The sequence below is a fragment of the Parasteatoda tepidariorum genome, chromosome 1, assembly GCF_982258835.1.
Source record: "Parasteatoda tepidariorum strain Cologne lab strain chromosome 1, Ptep-v5.0, whole genome shotgun sequence".
Lineage (NCBI taxonomy): Eukaryota > Metazoa > Arthropoda > Arachnida > Araneae > Theridiidae > Parasteatoda > Parasteatoda tepidariorum.
Window position 1 is genome coordinate 55,482,131 of NC_141755.1, and position 13,681 is coordinate 55,495,811.

At 27.1% G+C, this 13,681-nt stretch overlaps 1 protein-coding gene across 1 annotated transcript in view; it reads right to left on the minus strand.

Annotated features, from left to right (window-relative positions):
* Positions 1–5,342: 5,342 nt before the first annotated feature.
* Positions 5,343–13,681, minus strand: part of LOC107448228 (neuronal membrane glycoprotein M6-a) — a 41,179-nt gene continuing 32,840 nt past the window's right edge. The window contains exons 4-7 of the mRNA XM_021148311.4: positions 13,144–13,279; positions 12,950–13,026; positions 10,396–10,461; positions 5,343–7,288 (exon numbers count right to left, since the gene is read on the minus strand). Of these exons, the coding sequence (XP_021003970.1) occupies positions 7,160–7,288; positions 10,396–10,461; positions 12,950–13,026; positions 13,144–13,279 (408 nt within the window). The 3' untranslated portion in view covers positions 5,343–7,159. The remainder of the gene's footprint in view (positions 7,289–10,395; positions 10,462–12,949; positions 13,027–13,143; positions 13,280–13,681) is intronic.

Sequence of the window (13,681 nt, forward strand, 5' to 3'; positions counted from 1 at the left end):
AAATGCAAATTGACACATAATTAACAGTATAATTTTTTTCTTCTCACTGTACAAAGTCTCAACTTCCTTGAAAGTATTCGCAGTGCTAAAACACTTAACTAATAAAAATGTCTTAAAAAATTTCTTTAGCATAAAGGTTAGGTTATGGAATGAAGTGGTTTATTAATATAGTTTAATAGACATTTATAATGCTTTAGTGTTTGTAATTCTCTGTTTTGATACTTTATTATTTATAATATGAGAGTTTATTTTTTATAACCCAAATCATGTAAAAAAATATTTATATATGAAAACTTGTTTTTTGAACGGATTTTTTGAAATTGTTTAAAACACCCTTAAAAATATGCTCTTTCACATCCTAAACCATAACTTTCTTATACAAAACCTTTCTCTAAATTGTTTTGCTCAAGGCTCTACTTGAAATTGATTGAATTGATTCTAATATGGGTCTTGGCTACCAGAAACATCAGCATTGTTTTTTTCTTGTCGTTTTGAATAGTGTAAATGCATTTGATTTAAAATTTGTAGAAGTGAAGTTACTAAATTTCCTTTTGGTGATATTCAAAACTGACAAGTATTCAAAAGTGAGCTCATAATTTTGTGTGAAACTATAATCTAAAATGATAAATGATTCTTTGCATTCTTACATATGATAACTGTTTATCAAAATCTACTACATATAAACAAAATATGAATTAGTGTACCATACATAACTGTGTCCTAAAAAGTATTCTATTTTTTTTATCTGTTTATAGTTACTCTATATCATTATTAATTAGTAAGTTATTAGAACATGTTAATTGGACGCTTGAAAAGTATGATTAATTATATTAATTAATGTTGTTCTTTTTATACAATTTTGTTTTTTAAATAGCTATGTTTTCCGTAAAATGTCTTTAAGGTATATCTATTATAAGTTTTTTTCATATGTTATTTTTGATGGGAACAAACTACTAACTTTTTTAAGTATAGCTAAAATTTAATCTGTACATTTTAACATATGGAAATGTAAAATTCTAATTGAAATGGAACTAAGTCTGAAATAAAGAGCATGGTCCAAAACATAGGAAATGCTAGCAATTTTGCGCAGCAACGGCCTCTCAAGTGAGATATGAGTTTGTAATTTGCATTTTTTTTCTGACAAGAGAGGAAGAAGGAGTAGTGCATGGAATACTTGCATGAGCACAGTTCCTGGAATTTTTAGGAATCTTTAAGGTTAAAATTTTTAAATGCAAAAGATTTCTTAAAATATTTTCTGCAAAGTTTTTAAAAACAAATAAAAATTTTAACTTTGTTTAATGCAAAGTTATATATTTTGATTTGAATTTAATTCTAAAATTAGAATGGTGCAGTAAAAGTTAGAGCAAAACCCATGAAGGGTGTTGCAACTTTCTTCCGTAAGCACAGAAGCGGTTTGTGATTCTCTTATTTTTGTTGATAAGGGGGAGGGAGAGTCCAAAGTTGTAAAAAATATGCTTTTGAACAGGACACTAGAACAGAAAGCAAAAATTTAGTACATATTTTGATAGTATTGAGTTTTTGTACTTATTTCCCTAACTTCCCATTTATATATAAAAGAAAATTTCTTTAATCTCTTCTAATGTAGGATATATTTTATGCACCAATAGCATATTGTGCTTTTGAATTCTGCTTTATAAAGACTACTATGCATCTCAAAAGCTGGGGACAATCCATAAATGAGTGCAAAACGTATCTATAACTGGAATTAAATTTATAAAAATGTAACCAAGCTGTTACAAATGTATGAAAATAATATTTTATGCAAGTTTTATTCTGTTTGAATCAGTAAAAACATTTTAAAGGCAAAATAAAATTTTGGGCTTTCTTTTTTATTTTTATCTCAGAGCTCCGGGGCTTTATAATCTCAATTTAATTGAAATACCATACAAATAATATGGGAACCATTAATTTGATGACCTAGAATAGTTTTTATTTTATTTTTAATCATTTTGATTATAATCAAATTATTTAATTAAAATTGTTACTTTAATTGTTAGTTCTCAAAACGATTGTCTATGTAAAACTGTACCATCTGACCTTATCCCTAAATAGCCATAATCTTGAGTTTCAAAATAAAAAATATTTAATCTAAAAGTGAAAGAGTTTGAATATATAAAAATGAGTTATTTTACAGAACGATAGAATTGTATATGACGGTCATAATATATATATATATATATATGCTTGTTCTTTAAATAAATATTGTACATATGTATCATATTTAATATTCTTAGTTCCCTGAATTAGTTTTCGTAATCTAACATTTGTAAAAATATGCCATTTATTCATTACTCATTTATCTATGTGCCAGTTATGTTTCTCAATTTAGTAATTTGCTCTCATTTCTTTTTTATTTCATTTCTAAGGCACACATCTTTAATTTTATGATGTATCATTCCTGTCTAGATAAGGATAATTTTTATATCAATTGTGAAAATAAATGAAGACGTGCTTTTAAATAGATGTATGCCCACTTTAAGCATGGCTAAACAGTATGCGAAAATATAAATATTTCTTTAATATATTTTTAACACATTATATATTGAAAAAAAAACCTCTTTAACATACTAAGTTTAAAACTATTTTTGTTTCAAATAAAGCTGTTTTAAATTTCTGTATAAAAGTGTGTATTATATATTTTTTTTGGAGGGGGGGAGTACTCTTGGGTGGGGATACTTTTTTCTAGCTAAAACATAACAGAGAAACTTCAAAAACATCTTATAGTCATGAACACATGACTTAACAATATTTTTGTCGGATAAGTTTAAAGGAAATGTAAATACATTAGAAAGCTTTAAATTTTAGTTCTCAAACACAAATAAACATTGATGTTGCATTATCAGGCAAAAACATCTATTGCTTGAAGCATTCAGACAAATGTGAACATTTTAATTAATTTTAAAAATGTTAGTAAACTTTGGGCCATTGAAAATTATTATCCAGCAGAAAACTTAATTTGAATTTTTGACGCATTAACATAAAAATAACCACTCGCTACACGGCGAGTCCAAACGAAAAAAAAAGTGGCAACAATTTCAATTAAATAAACAACTGTCCAATTTTTCCTTTACTCTTTTTTTTTTTTTAAAGATCTGTTAATGATAAAAATACATCAATGTAGAAAGACTTTGAATAAAATTGAATTTTCTTTCAATATATGCATTCAAAATTTTGGTCCTTCAGAATCCATCACTTTGTAGTGGAAAGATTCATGTGGACAGAGAGTTCTTTAACAATTTATTTGTCTTATATTTGCAATGTATACATTAAAAGCATTTTGCCTCCCCAAATATTTTTAAAAGTTCTTTAAAGGTCAGTATGTTTAACTAAATTTTGTCATATATTTGTATTATTTTTATTGTTGAGTTAACTTTGTATAGCCATAGATTATTCTAATATGAATTATTTTTAAAAAAATAATTTAATAAAGTAAAAAAAAAATGGTTATTAAATGAAAAGGTCCTATCGCTATTGATCACAGGCTCATTAAGTTGAAAGAAAAAGTGGATACTAAGTTATTATAGTCTCCTGGCCACTGGCTACTAACTAAAAATTTAAATAATTAGGTTTATTGACATCATGTGTGTGTGTATATATATATTTATTTGATTTCAAGAACGAAGGAAGTTGATTTTATAGTTTTAAAGTGCATATAATAGTTTGGATTCAAAAATGATATAGGTTTTTATTTATTTTATTGTGTGTTTTCTGTTAAGTACTACTAGTGATGTAGCTAGGAGGCTCCTGCTTCTCCTTAAATGCTACACTTGGATATTTTTTTAGGTAGGCTAATTTTTTTCATATGTATTAACTACATACTTGACTTATGCATTATATTAAATAATTAAATAAATGAGTTGTATTACATATTTACAATTTGTGTGGTTGTCGAGGGAATAATTTCTTAGTGGTAACCATATTTATGTTTTAATGATCAATATTTTTTTTTTTAGTTTTAAATCTTTAGTTTTTTATTCAATGAAATTTTTTTTAAAAAAAAAAACTTTTACTCTTTATAAAAAATTTCAGGGTTATCCCTCTCCAGGAAAAACCTAGAAAATACTGAAAATTTAAAATTCATCTTAAAGAAAAGGGAATTTTTCCTTACGAACTGAGAAAATATGGGGAAATTTTGTTTCTTTTCGTCTTTAAAAAATTCAGACCTCTCAAAGTGCATTCTCTGGGATATTTAAAGATGAAAGTTCAACTATACTATTCAATATCATTTACTGTAGCATCATTTGTTTCAAGTATGTCAGGCTGTTCCTTATTTCTCTGAGTTTTTTCAGCAATTAATACCTGTATAGTTATGCTAATATTATAGTTCTCACAAGGGCACAGTGATTGTGTGTTTCCTCTTAATATATTTTGTATAACATGAACAGGGAAAATACCTGATTTGAGTGGCTACCCTTAATCAACAATTCAAGCATATTAGCTTATAATATAAGAGCCATTAGCTGGGCAAAAAATAGTTGGAAAGTAGGTTAATTTATAGAAAATTGTTCAGTCTTCAATTATTATTTTACTGCCACTTAGTAAAATCTTCCCGACTGACTATACAAATTGACAGTTATAATATTAATACTTTTAACTCCATACTATTTTCTGGTCTTAAACTTTAACACAGGAAAATTTGTTGGGATTTGCTTAAAAAACTGGGGGTAGAAAGGCGTGAGAGCCAGTGGTTATACCAGTGGTAAAATTTGTTATACCAGATGTTCGAAAAATGAAAGAATCGATTTAAGAAATGTTTCAAAAGTCAGATTTCTAAATTTTAGCTTAAAAGCTTCTATTAGTATTACATTTTAGTAAAATTTCTATGAAGTATTTTAGTCATGCATAAGAAAACCAGAATAAAAAAATAAATTTTTTAAACACTAAACGTACCATAACCAGTCAAAAGACCATTTATGGAGTATTGTAGTGTAAAGTGTTGGTATGTTTAGTGTTAAAATTGTATGTTAATAATTACATTCATGTAATTGTTATGTACGTAATGTATGTAACATAATGTACGTTAATGTAATTGTTAAAACGTACCATAAACAAGAATTAAAAAAAAAAAAATTGTTATAAATATAATAGAGGTATGTTTTATCTGCTAAAATTTTTTATAGTTATACAGTAGCAGGAATACTATAAATTAACGTTTTTGTTATTTATACTACTTTTTTGTAATTTTAGTTTATTTTTTTTATGCTATGATTGTTAAATGCCAATGTTTGTACTTTGTAAAACTCAAATGTGTTTGCAAACTAACTCAATTCCATTTATCGTGAAGTGTGTATTCATCTTTATATATTCATTGAGTCTGTTCATACATTTATTAGAATTTATTTATTTGAAAGGCAGTGTAAATAAAACTATACTTTAAATACATAAATGCAGTCTTTAGTATTCAGTCTTGATTTACAAGAGGCACATATTTAACACTAATTTCCCACAATAAAATTATCCAGTTAAAACACAAATGAAATCATAAAATGTACTCAACGTAAGTCTAAAATTATACAATAAATATTATCTTATAAATAGAACAATATCAAATACATGTGTCAAAAAGAGGTACATATAAATGTGTAAAACAAGTTAACTTTAATCAGTTGACCATTGAAAATATATTTTCCACAAAAGTTAACATCTAATTAAAAACAACAAAATTAATGTTTACCAATTAGTATTCAACATTTACGAAAATAGCTGACACTACTAGTAATATTTTATATGATTTGAAAACGGAGTTTTTATTCAGTTTAAAAAAATTTCATTATTTAATGCTATATTTTGTTTCAATATTAAATAGTCCTTAAATTATCTTTATTCCTTTGTTTAAATTATGATTGTTCAGCTTTTAATAGTTACTATTAATTGATGTAAGTAGTTTCATAGATTATTACATTAATTAAGACCTTATAGGTATACATAAATTGCATAATTTCTTTTGTTTTACATCTACTTCTTTAAAATTTACATATTCACATCTTACTCAGTTCCCAAGAATATCATCAAATTTTAAATGAGGTGGTTGGGTTGTTAAAGCTAATAATGACACTGTTATTGAAAAGCAAATTTTCTTCCAAATGTCAAATTGAAGCATAACAAAGTTCATAAAGCTTCATGTGATGTTCACAAAGCTTAAAAATGTTCATGCATAACCAAGTAAAACATTTACAGTTGATCTGTATTTTAGGAAAAAATGAAGAAACCAATATAAAAATACAAGTTTTTCAAAAATGATTTTATGACCAAATGTGACATTCTTTTAGCAAAAGCAATCAAAGTAACTTCATCGTTCCTGTTATGATAAACATGGAATAATTATAATAAATAGTTTTCATATCAATCATATTTTGAATTCACACATAAATATTAATAACTTTTATTGAAGCTGATTAACACATTGATTGGAACAGTAGAAATTGCAAGTAATGTAGAATAGTACTACAATATAAAAAGTTTAATAAAATTCCTTTTTTATGAAATCAGGTGCAAAACTAGCTAGAGTATGTAGTTAAAAAGCTAAATTTTTTTTATCAATATTTTCAGAAATGGACGGCATTATGTTTCCTTAAATTACTCATTTTTTTAAAAACAATTATTCTTACTTAACCTTAGCTGAACGTTTCATCCTTTGAAAATCATTAACAATATAAGTTCTATTGATTAAACATGACATAATAATTAGTTAAAAAATTTATATCTTATGTAGCATTCACAAAATTTCTTAATAATGTTTTCAAAATGCTTAGTAATGACAATTTTTAACAAATAGATGTTTGAAGACTCACTGTTGAAAAATTTATCCAAAACCTCACAGCAAATGAAACATTAAAGTTATAATTTGAATAAAATGTTAAAACAAAATATACAAGATTATAGTTTTGAACTTGATATCTATGTACAAGATTATGTTGCATGCACTATATCACCGGGCATTTTAAAAGAAATGACACAATTTTAATGCACCGATACACGAGATGCCAAGAAATTTTCTTGAAAAGAAAGTTATTTTATCATTTTGCAGGGAATTTAAATTCATTCCTTAATCACATAGATATGTTGCTTGCCTTTGTAGGATTTTGAATCACAGTACTCTGTAAAATCTTTCCTTTCTGAAAATTTCTTGGCTTATGTCCTAGAAGCGATCTTTTGGCAAGGTCCCCATTTCGGAATCTTGCAAGTATTGTAGCTCTTGCAAGTCTTTGAATTTTTCGTGATCTTTTATCCTTGTATAATTAGCTGCAAGACACATGATATAATGCACCTATAAAAGAAAGTTAATTTATGTAGTTAGTCGTTGAGTCTTGGGCAAAAATTTTAAAAACCAGTGTTTTTTGAAATAATGCAAGTTACAAAAGAAAAAGAGGCGCAGTTGAGGTAATACTAAATTTCATATTCATAGAGATTTGTAAGTAGAAGGCTATGAAAGTTCTTTTTTTTCTTCTTCTCTTTGATTTTTATATGTATATTTGTGTGAAACTGAGTAATTGGCAATTGCTGATAAATCTATGCATATATTTCTTTCATGTGGCACCATAAACTTGGAAATTTTTCGATCTATTGGCAACATTATAGTTATTATTCATTTTGTTACGTTGTCTTAAGTAATAATTTAAGTAGTGCTAAAAAAATAGTTATACAGTAAAACTTGTGTAAGTTGACCACTTGTGGTGCATTGTTTTATTGGTCAACTTAGACAAGTTTGCAACTTATAGTTGGGGTGGGACATTGTTTACTTTTTCGTTTCCTTTCCGAAAACATGTAATTTGAAAACTTTAACAAAACAAAATTATTAGAAAACTATTGAAAAATTATTCAAAATTATAAAAGATCAAAGCATATTTCAGAGCATTCTTTTATTCAAATGCTCACTATTGCAACTGGAAGAGCAACTTTTCAACTAACACACCTGTTCTCAATGAATGAATGAAAGAAATGGTCAAAAGCTGACCCCCTACAGTTTCTCTAGATAGTCAACTCACAAAAGGGTTTAGATTAGCTTTTTACACTATTTCACCAAACAAGTGAAATTTTAACATACATTGCAAAATGACAGAAAATTTTCTGATTTTCTTTTTTCTGGTCAACTTATGAAGGTTTTAGAATTGAATTTCATAATACTCCTTGTCAAAATTGACTTATTTCGGTGGTCAACATACAAGAAAGACAGGTGGTCAAGTTACAAAGGCTTTGCTTCTTTATATTATGTAGGAAAATTTCCGTTCTTGATAATTGACTTCAACTTATGCAGGTGTCCAACTTACAAGGGTGGTCAACTTGACAGGTCTCACTGTACGTTAAATATATACTTAGATTCATTTTGTTAGGTTGTCTTAAGTTTTCATTTTAAGTAGTGTTGAATAGTAAGTTTACGCGATAAATATTTAGTTAGAATAATTTTGCATTTTTGTAGAAATAAAACCTTACTTAACCTTACCTGTATATATATATCGGCACGATAAGCACAGGTATTTCTCTATCCAAATTGGCAACACTATATTACTCATTTTGTTAAGATGTCTTAAGTAAAAATTTAAGTAGTACTGAATATTCGCGATCGCAACACTCGAATACGCCATCTGGGGAGAGACCGGTTTCATGCCTTTAGCCCTTCTCCCTTTCCTCTCCTCCTTTTTTCAGTTATATAGGAATGTACTACGATATTTTCCCTTTTCTTAATAGTTTTCCTTTTTATATAATAAAAATAATTTTTAAAATTTCCATGATACTTTTCTTTAGAACTATGTTTAATGTAGTTTTCAGTTCCATATAGTTTTTCAAGTTAAAAGATTTTAATCTATATGAAATTCAAGAGATAAACTAACGTACTTCCTTCCTCTATGACTTTCCACACGCTAATGGGGAAAGCATGTGAAGTGTTGCCATAGGAAAAGAGTTCTGCTCTACGCCACCTGCAGCCCATTTCGATCGCCAATTTAGTTGTATGTTAAGTAATTATTTAGATTTATTTTTAAATCATTAAAAAATGGTTATAGAAATTTTTAACATAAATTGTGCTATGGAGCTTGCTGCATACTGTCATACCAATTATGTGTGACGGCGCTTACCTTTTTCGAGCAATAGCCTATATAATAAATTACGATACTCTAGTTGCGTGTTGAGTATTTCTCAGTACAGGAAGTGGTACAGTACGTAATGAAACTTAGGGATACATTTTCTATCTTATCTCATGACAGAGATGGAAATAATTTTATACTTCTGCTGCCTACCATGTTAAAATGTCCCGAATTCTTACTTGAGATAGTTTGTGTGGTTTAATGATTAAGATTTGAAATTATTACCAAAATTCAATGCATAAAAAACTGCTGCAATGTCTCGAACATTTCTTGAAAATACTTAGAATTGAAATCAAAACCAGACAACAGTGAAACAATTTGGTTAATATTTGAATTAAGGTGTTGGGATTGGAATTGAATTGAAGAATTAGAATGTTTAAATACAGTAGTGCTGTGCATTCGGCTTGGTTACAATTAAAGCTTATATGTTGTGCAAGATAATTTCGAAAGGTGACCATGCTAGGTGACAAAATCGGCTAATAAATAACAATTTCCGTATTCCTCATTTCGAGAGTGTAGCGCAATCGTGTGATGAGAGTATTGTCAAGAAAGTTCTAAGCAACAATTTTGAATAGAATTGAGATTTCGAAGATTTTATTTTAATCCCATTTAACTATACAGCATTCATTTATTTTCTAAATATTTTAAATTTTACAGATTTCGTGATCCATGTAATTTGTGAAAAGGTCTTAGAGTTTTTTTTGAGAGAAAGAAGGATCTACGTGAATTTCACTTTGAATATAAACACTCAACTAGTTATCTTAGAAAACCTTTTTTATAAGAACAAAATAAAATACTATTAGCATGTACAGTATAATGCAAGCAGTTTAAGTGAATGTTAAGGATTTATAGATTTCGCCAATCGGCAAGAGATAAAGGGAAGCCCAAATCTATATTTTCTATTTTCAACGTATAAACTATATCGATGAAAATACTTTGTAAAAAAGAAAGTAAATTTTTTCAAATTTACTTAAATATCAATTTTAAACCTTTACCCAATCAGCTCATCAACATTTAACTCTGAAAGATGTGGTTTATTTTTATTGTCTACGTGAATATAAATAATTGGAGGATTGGTAGTTTTCAGCGGTATAATTTTTTTTTTCAAATAAGGAGTAGTTTGACTTGCTGCAATGATTTATTGGTTAGCTTTAATTAAGGGTTAATTATTAAGAATTCTTGGTACATTTTAAAAATTAATTTTTCTTCCTTGCAACACTTATAACATTTAATAAAAAGGTCGTAGACGTGTATGATATATCTTATTAAATAATTGGCATCTTAAAGCACATACCAAACTTATGACAACAACAATGGATGCAGCGAAAGATAATATGAAATATGGCGTCGCATACTGGACCTGAAAAAAGAAAAGAATAATGTACATGTTTTATTTCATATTTATGTAAATGGTGATTTCAGCCAAGCTATATCAGCGAAGCACTTAGAAAACAAAACACTGTACTGACGATTCGCTTTATAAAACCAATTTAATTTTCAAGTTTTTTTTTTTCTCTTTTTCAAATTTCTCGAAGTAATTTTTTCGAAATATGTTTTATGAAATCTGCGTTTTTCAATTATTTATTTTTTAAAAATCTTTTCAAAAGTTGATTTTTTCAATTTTGTTTTTACTTCTGGAAACAAAAATAATAGTAATAGCTAAAATGTTTTATATTCAACATATAAAAACGAAATAGTGAAAATAAAATTTTTTAGCCGAAGACATTCTTAAAGCGACTTTTATCTAAAAATAACTGTAGTGTTATAATTTGAGTACACACTTCAAAAATTAACTTATTAAAAATTTATTAAAAGAACTTCTGAATTTTAAAATAGGTAACAATTAGCAATAATGCTTTTTACTTTTGTTCAATATTATTTTAAAACCCGTTTTTTTTTTTAATAAATTATTTAAAGAATTTCCCATTGAATACCTGTAAATGACGTCACCGTAGGTTAATTGTTGCATGGTTAGACATAATCACTTTATTTCTTCTCAAGTTGCAAGTACCAGCGATTCGAGCAATGAATTAAAACTATAAGTTTATGGTATATTCGGCCACAATAGTGCATGTAAATATTTTCCATATAAAATAAATAATCTTGATCATGAAAAAAACAAAAACGTTTTATTATCCCGCATTTTAATAATAGGAAACAATTATAAATGACACAAAAATAAGCAAAAGAATTAAATTATGTACAATGTGAGCTTTCATCGATGAAGTAAAAAAAGAGTATCGATGTCATAACTTTAAAATTCCGTAACGATAAATTTACGACTAAGAGAAAAATTTAAAATTTTCATATTCACTATATGAATTCAAATATTTCTCATAAAAAGAGAACATTTAAAAAAATAATATGAATTCAAATATTTCCCCATAAAAAAAAGAAAATATTTAAAAAAATAATCTGATGTTTATTATTATACTATGATTAAAATATTAGAAATTCATTTAGAAACATAACACTTTAGGAAAAAAAGATGGGAAATGAAAATATCGCTAGATTTTATAAATTGTTTGGGGAACTTGTCTTTATAAGGATTTCAATTTTTACGTTCTCTGTTATATACATATTATGTAGGGGAGAGTGGGGTAAATTGTAGCAGGGTACGATTTTAACAGAGCAAACATTTCGAGTGACGGGTTCTAGATTTGGTTCCTAGGTGGCGCACAAGGTGTATTTAATAAATCTACATGTACAACCCTGCTGTCAACCATTTTTATGTACTTTTGAAAGAGTTACATCACAAAAGATATTTTCACGCTACGTAAGTACTTTTTTTGGTATTAGAATATTATATTGTAACAAAGTAATTTTGTTTAAACAAATAAAAATTATTAACCGAATATGTAAGTGGACACCTTAATTAACATTTCACAAAAAAAGATTAGTTTTGTCAATTAACTTTTTTTTTTTAACAAATGAAGCTGAAAAAGCGTCTTGGGGACAATTGTAACAATAAGTAAAGGGACGATTGTAACAGCTGAAAATAAATAATCTTATGTTTACAAACCATTACTTAACTATTTAAGAACCACCAATAGTTTCCTATATCATTTAGATTATGTTGCATGTGCATTATTTTATTTGTCACCTTTCACAGCATAAATTAAATTTTTTAACCCCTTAAAGTTAAAAGTTTAACCCTTTAGGCCTCTGCTCATTATTATTTTTACTCCTAAAATATCACTACTATTTTGATCAATAAAAAAATATATCACAACTATGATAATATGTATAATTAACAGTGGTTTAGTTGAATTTATTAATTGTTACAATTGACCCCGTAAGCGGGGACAATTGTAACAAGTGCACGACTGTCAAAAATTGTTAATAACTAATATAATAACATTTAAAATAAGGTTTTTTCTTTCTTTCTAGTAGAGGATAGTCTACTTTACTCGTCTGTCAAATAATACTAATAAGATATTGGATTTTTTGTTAATTGAAAATAGTTAAGTAAAAAATGTTACAATTGACCCCACTCTCCCCTATTATTTAGGCTCCAAAATCTCAAAGAAACAACTTCTTTTTTTTAATTGAAGACTTGGATTTCCCTGAAATAGTTTCCGGATTATACATTCAGATTGCTGCATTTTGATAATTTGTAGTTGCAAAATGAAGATGGCTTGAAAATTGCTTGAGAAATGCGTGAAAAATAACTTGAGAAATACATGAAAAATAAATTTAGACTTGCTTGATATTGATAAAATAAAAAACAGTCTAATAATCTAGATTTTTAAAACGAATGGTTAAAAATATCGATTCTCATTTGATGATTGCCATAACTTTTAGACACCCTCTCAATGTTTGTTCAGAGATAATAAAATATTACTTACCGTATCAGTGCAGAAGATTTTTCTTTTATCGCAAATTTTCAGCAACTTATAATCTGTGCCATTTGGAAATGCGAAATCTGTGAAAGAGGAAAAGAAATTGAAGTAGTTTTCCTTGCTGATTCATGGTATTTAAATAAAAAAATATAATAATCTATACAATAATTTTGCACTTAAGGTAATGTGAGAGTACTTACGAAATTGCTGAAGGTCAATGCATTCAGTTGGCTGCTCGCACATCATTTTTAAAACATAGAAGATGAAAACTACTATTACAAGACAACATGAAAAAGCCAGCCACACGAGATTTAAAAGGTAAGCCAGAGTCATGCACTGAAAATTAAACACAGTATTTAGTGAATTTTTCAAATATAATGGGCTTTCTTCACTAGTAGAGGAGAGTGGGGTCAATTGTAACATTTTTCACTTAACTATTTTTAACTAACAAAAAATCCAATATATTATTAGTATTAATTGACAGACGAGTAAAGTAGACTATCCTCTACTAGAAAAAAAAATAAATACCTAATTTTAAATGTTATTATATTAGTTATTAACAATTTTTGACAGTCGAGCACTTGTTACAATTGTCCCCACTTACGGGGTCAATTGTAACAGTTCATAAATTAAACTAAAACATAGTTAATTATACATATTATCATAGTTGTGATATATTTTTTTATTGATCAAAATAGTAGTGATATTTTAGGAGTAAAAATAATAATGAGCAGAGAC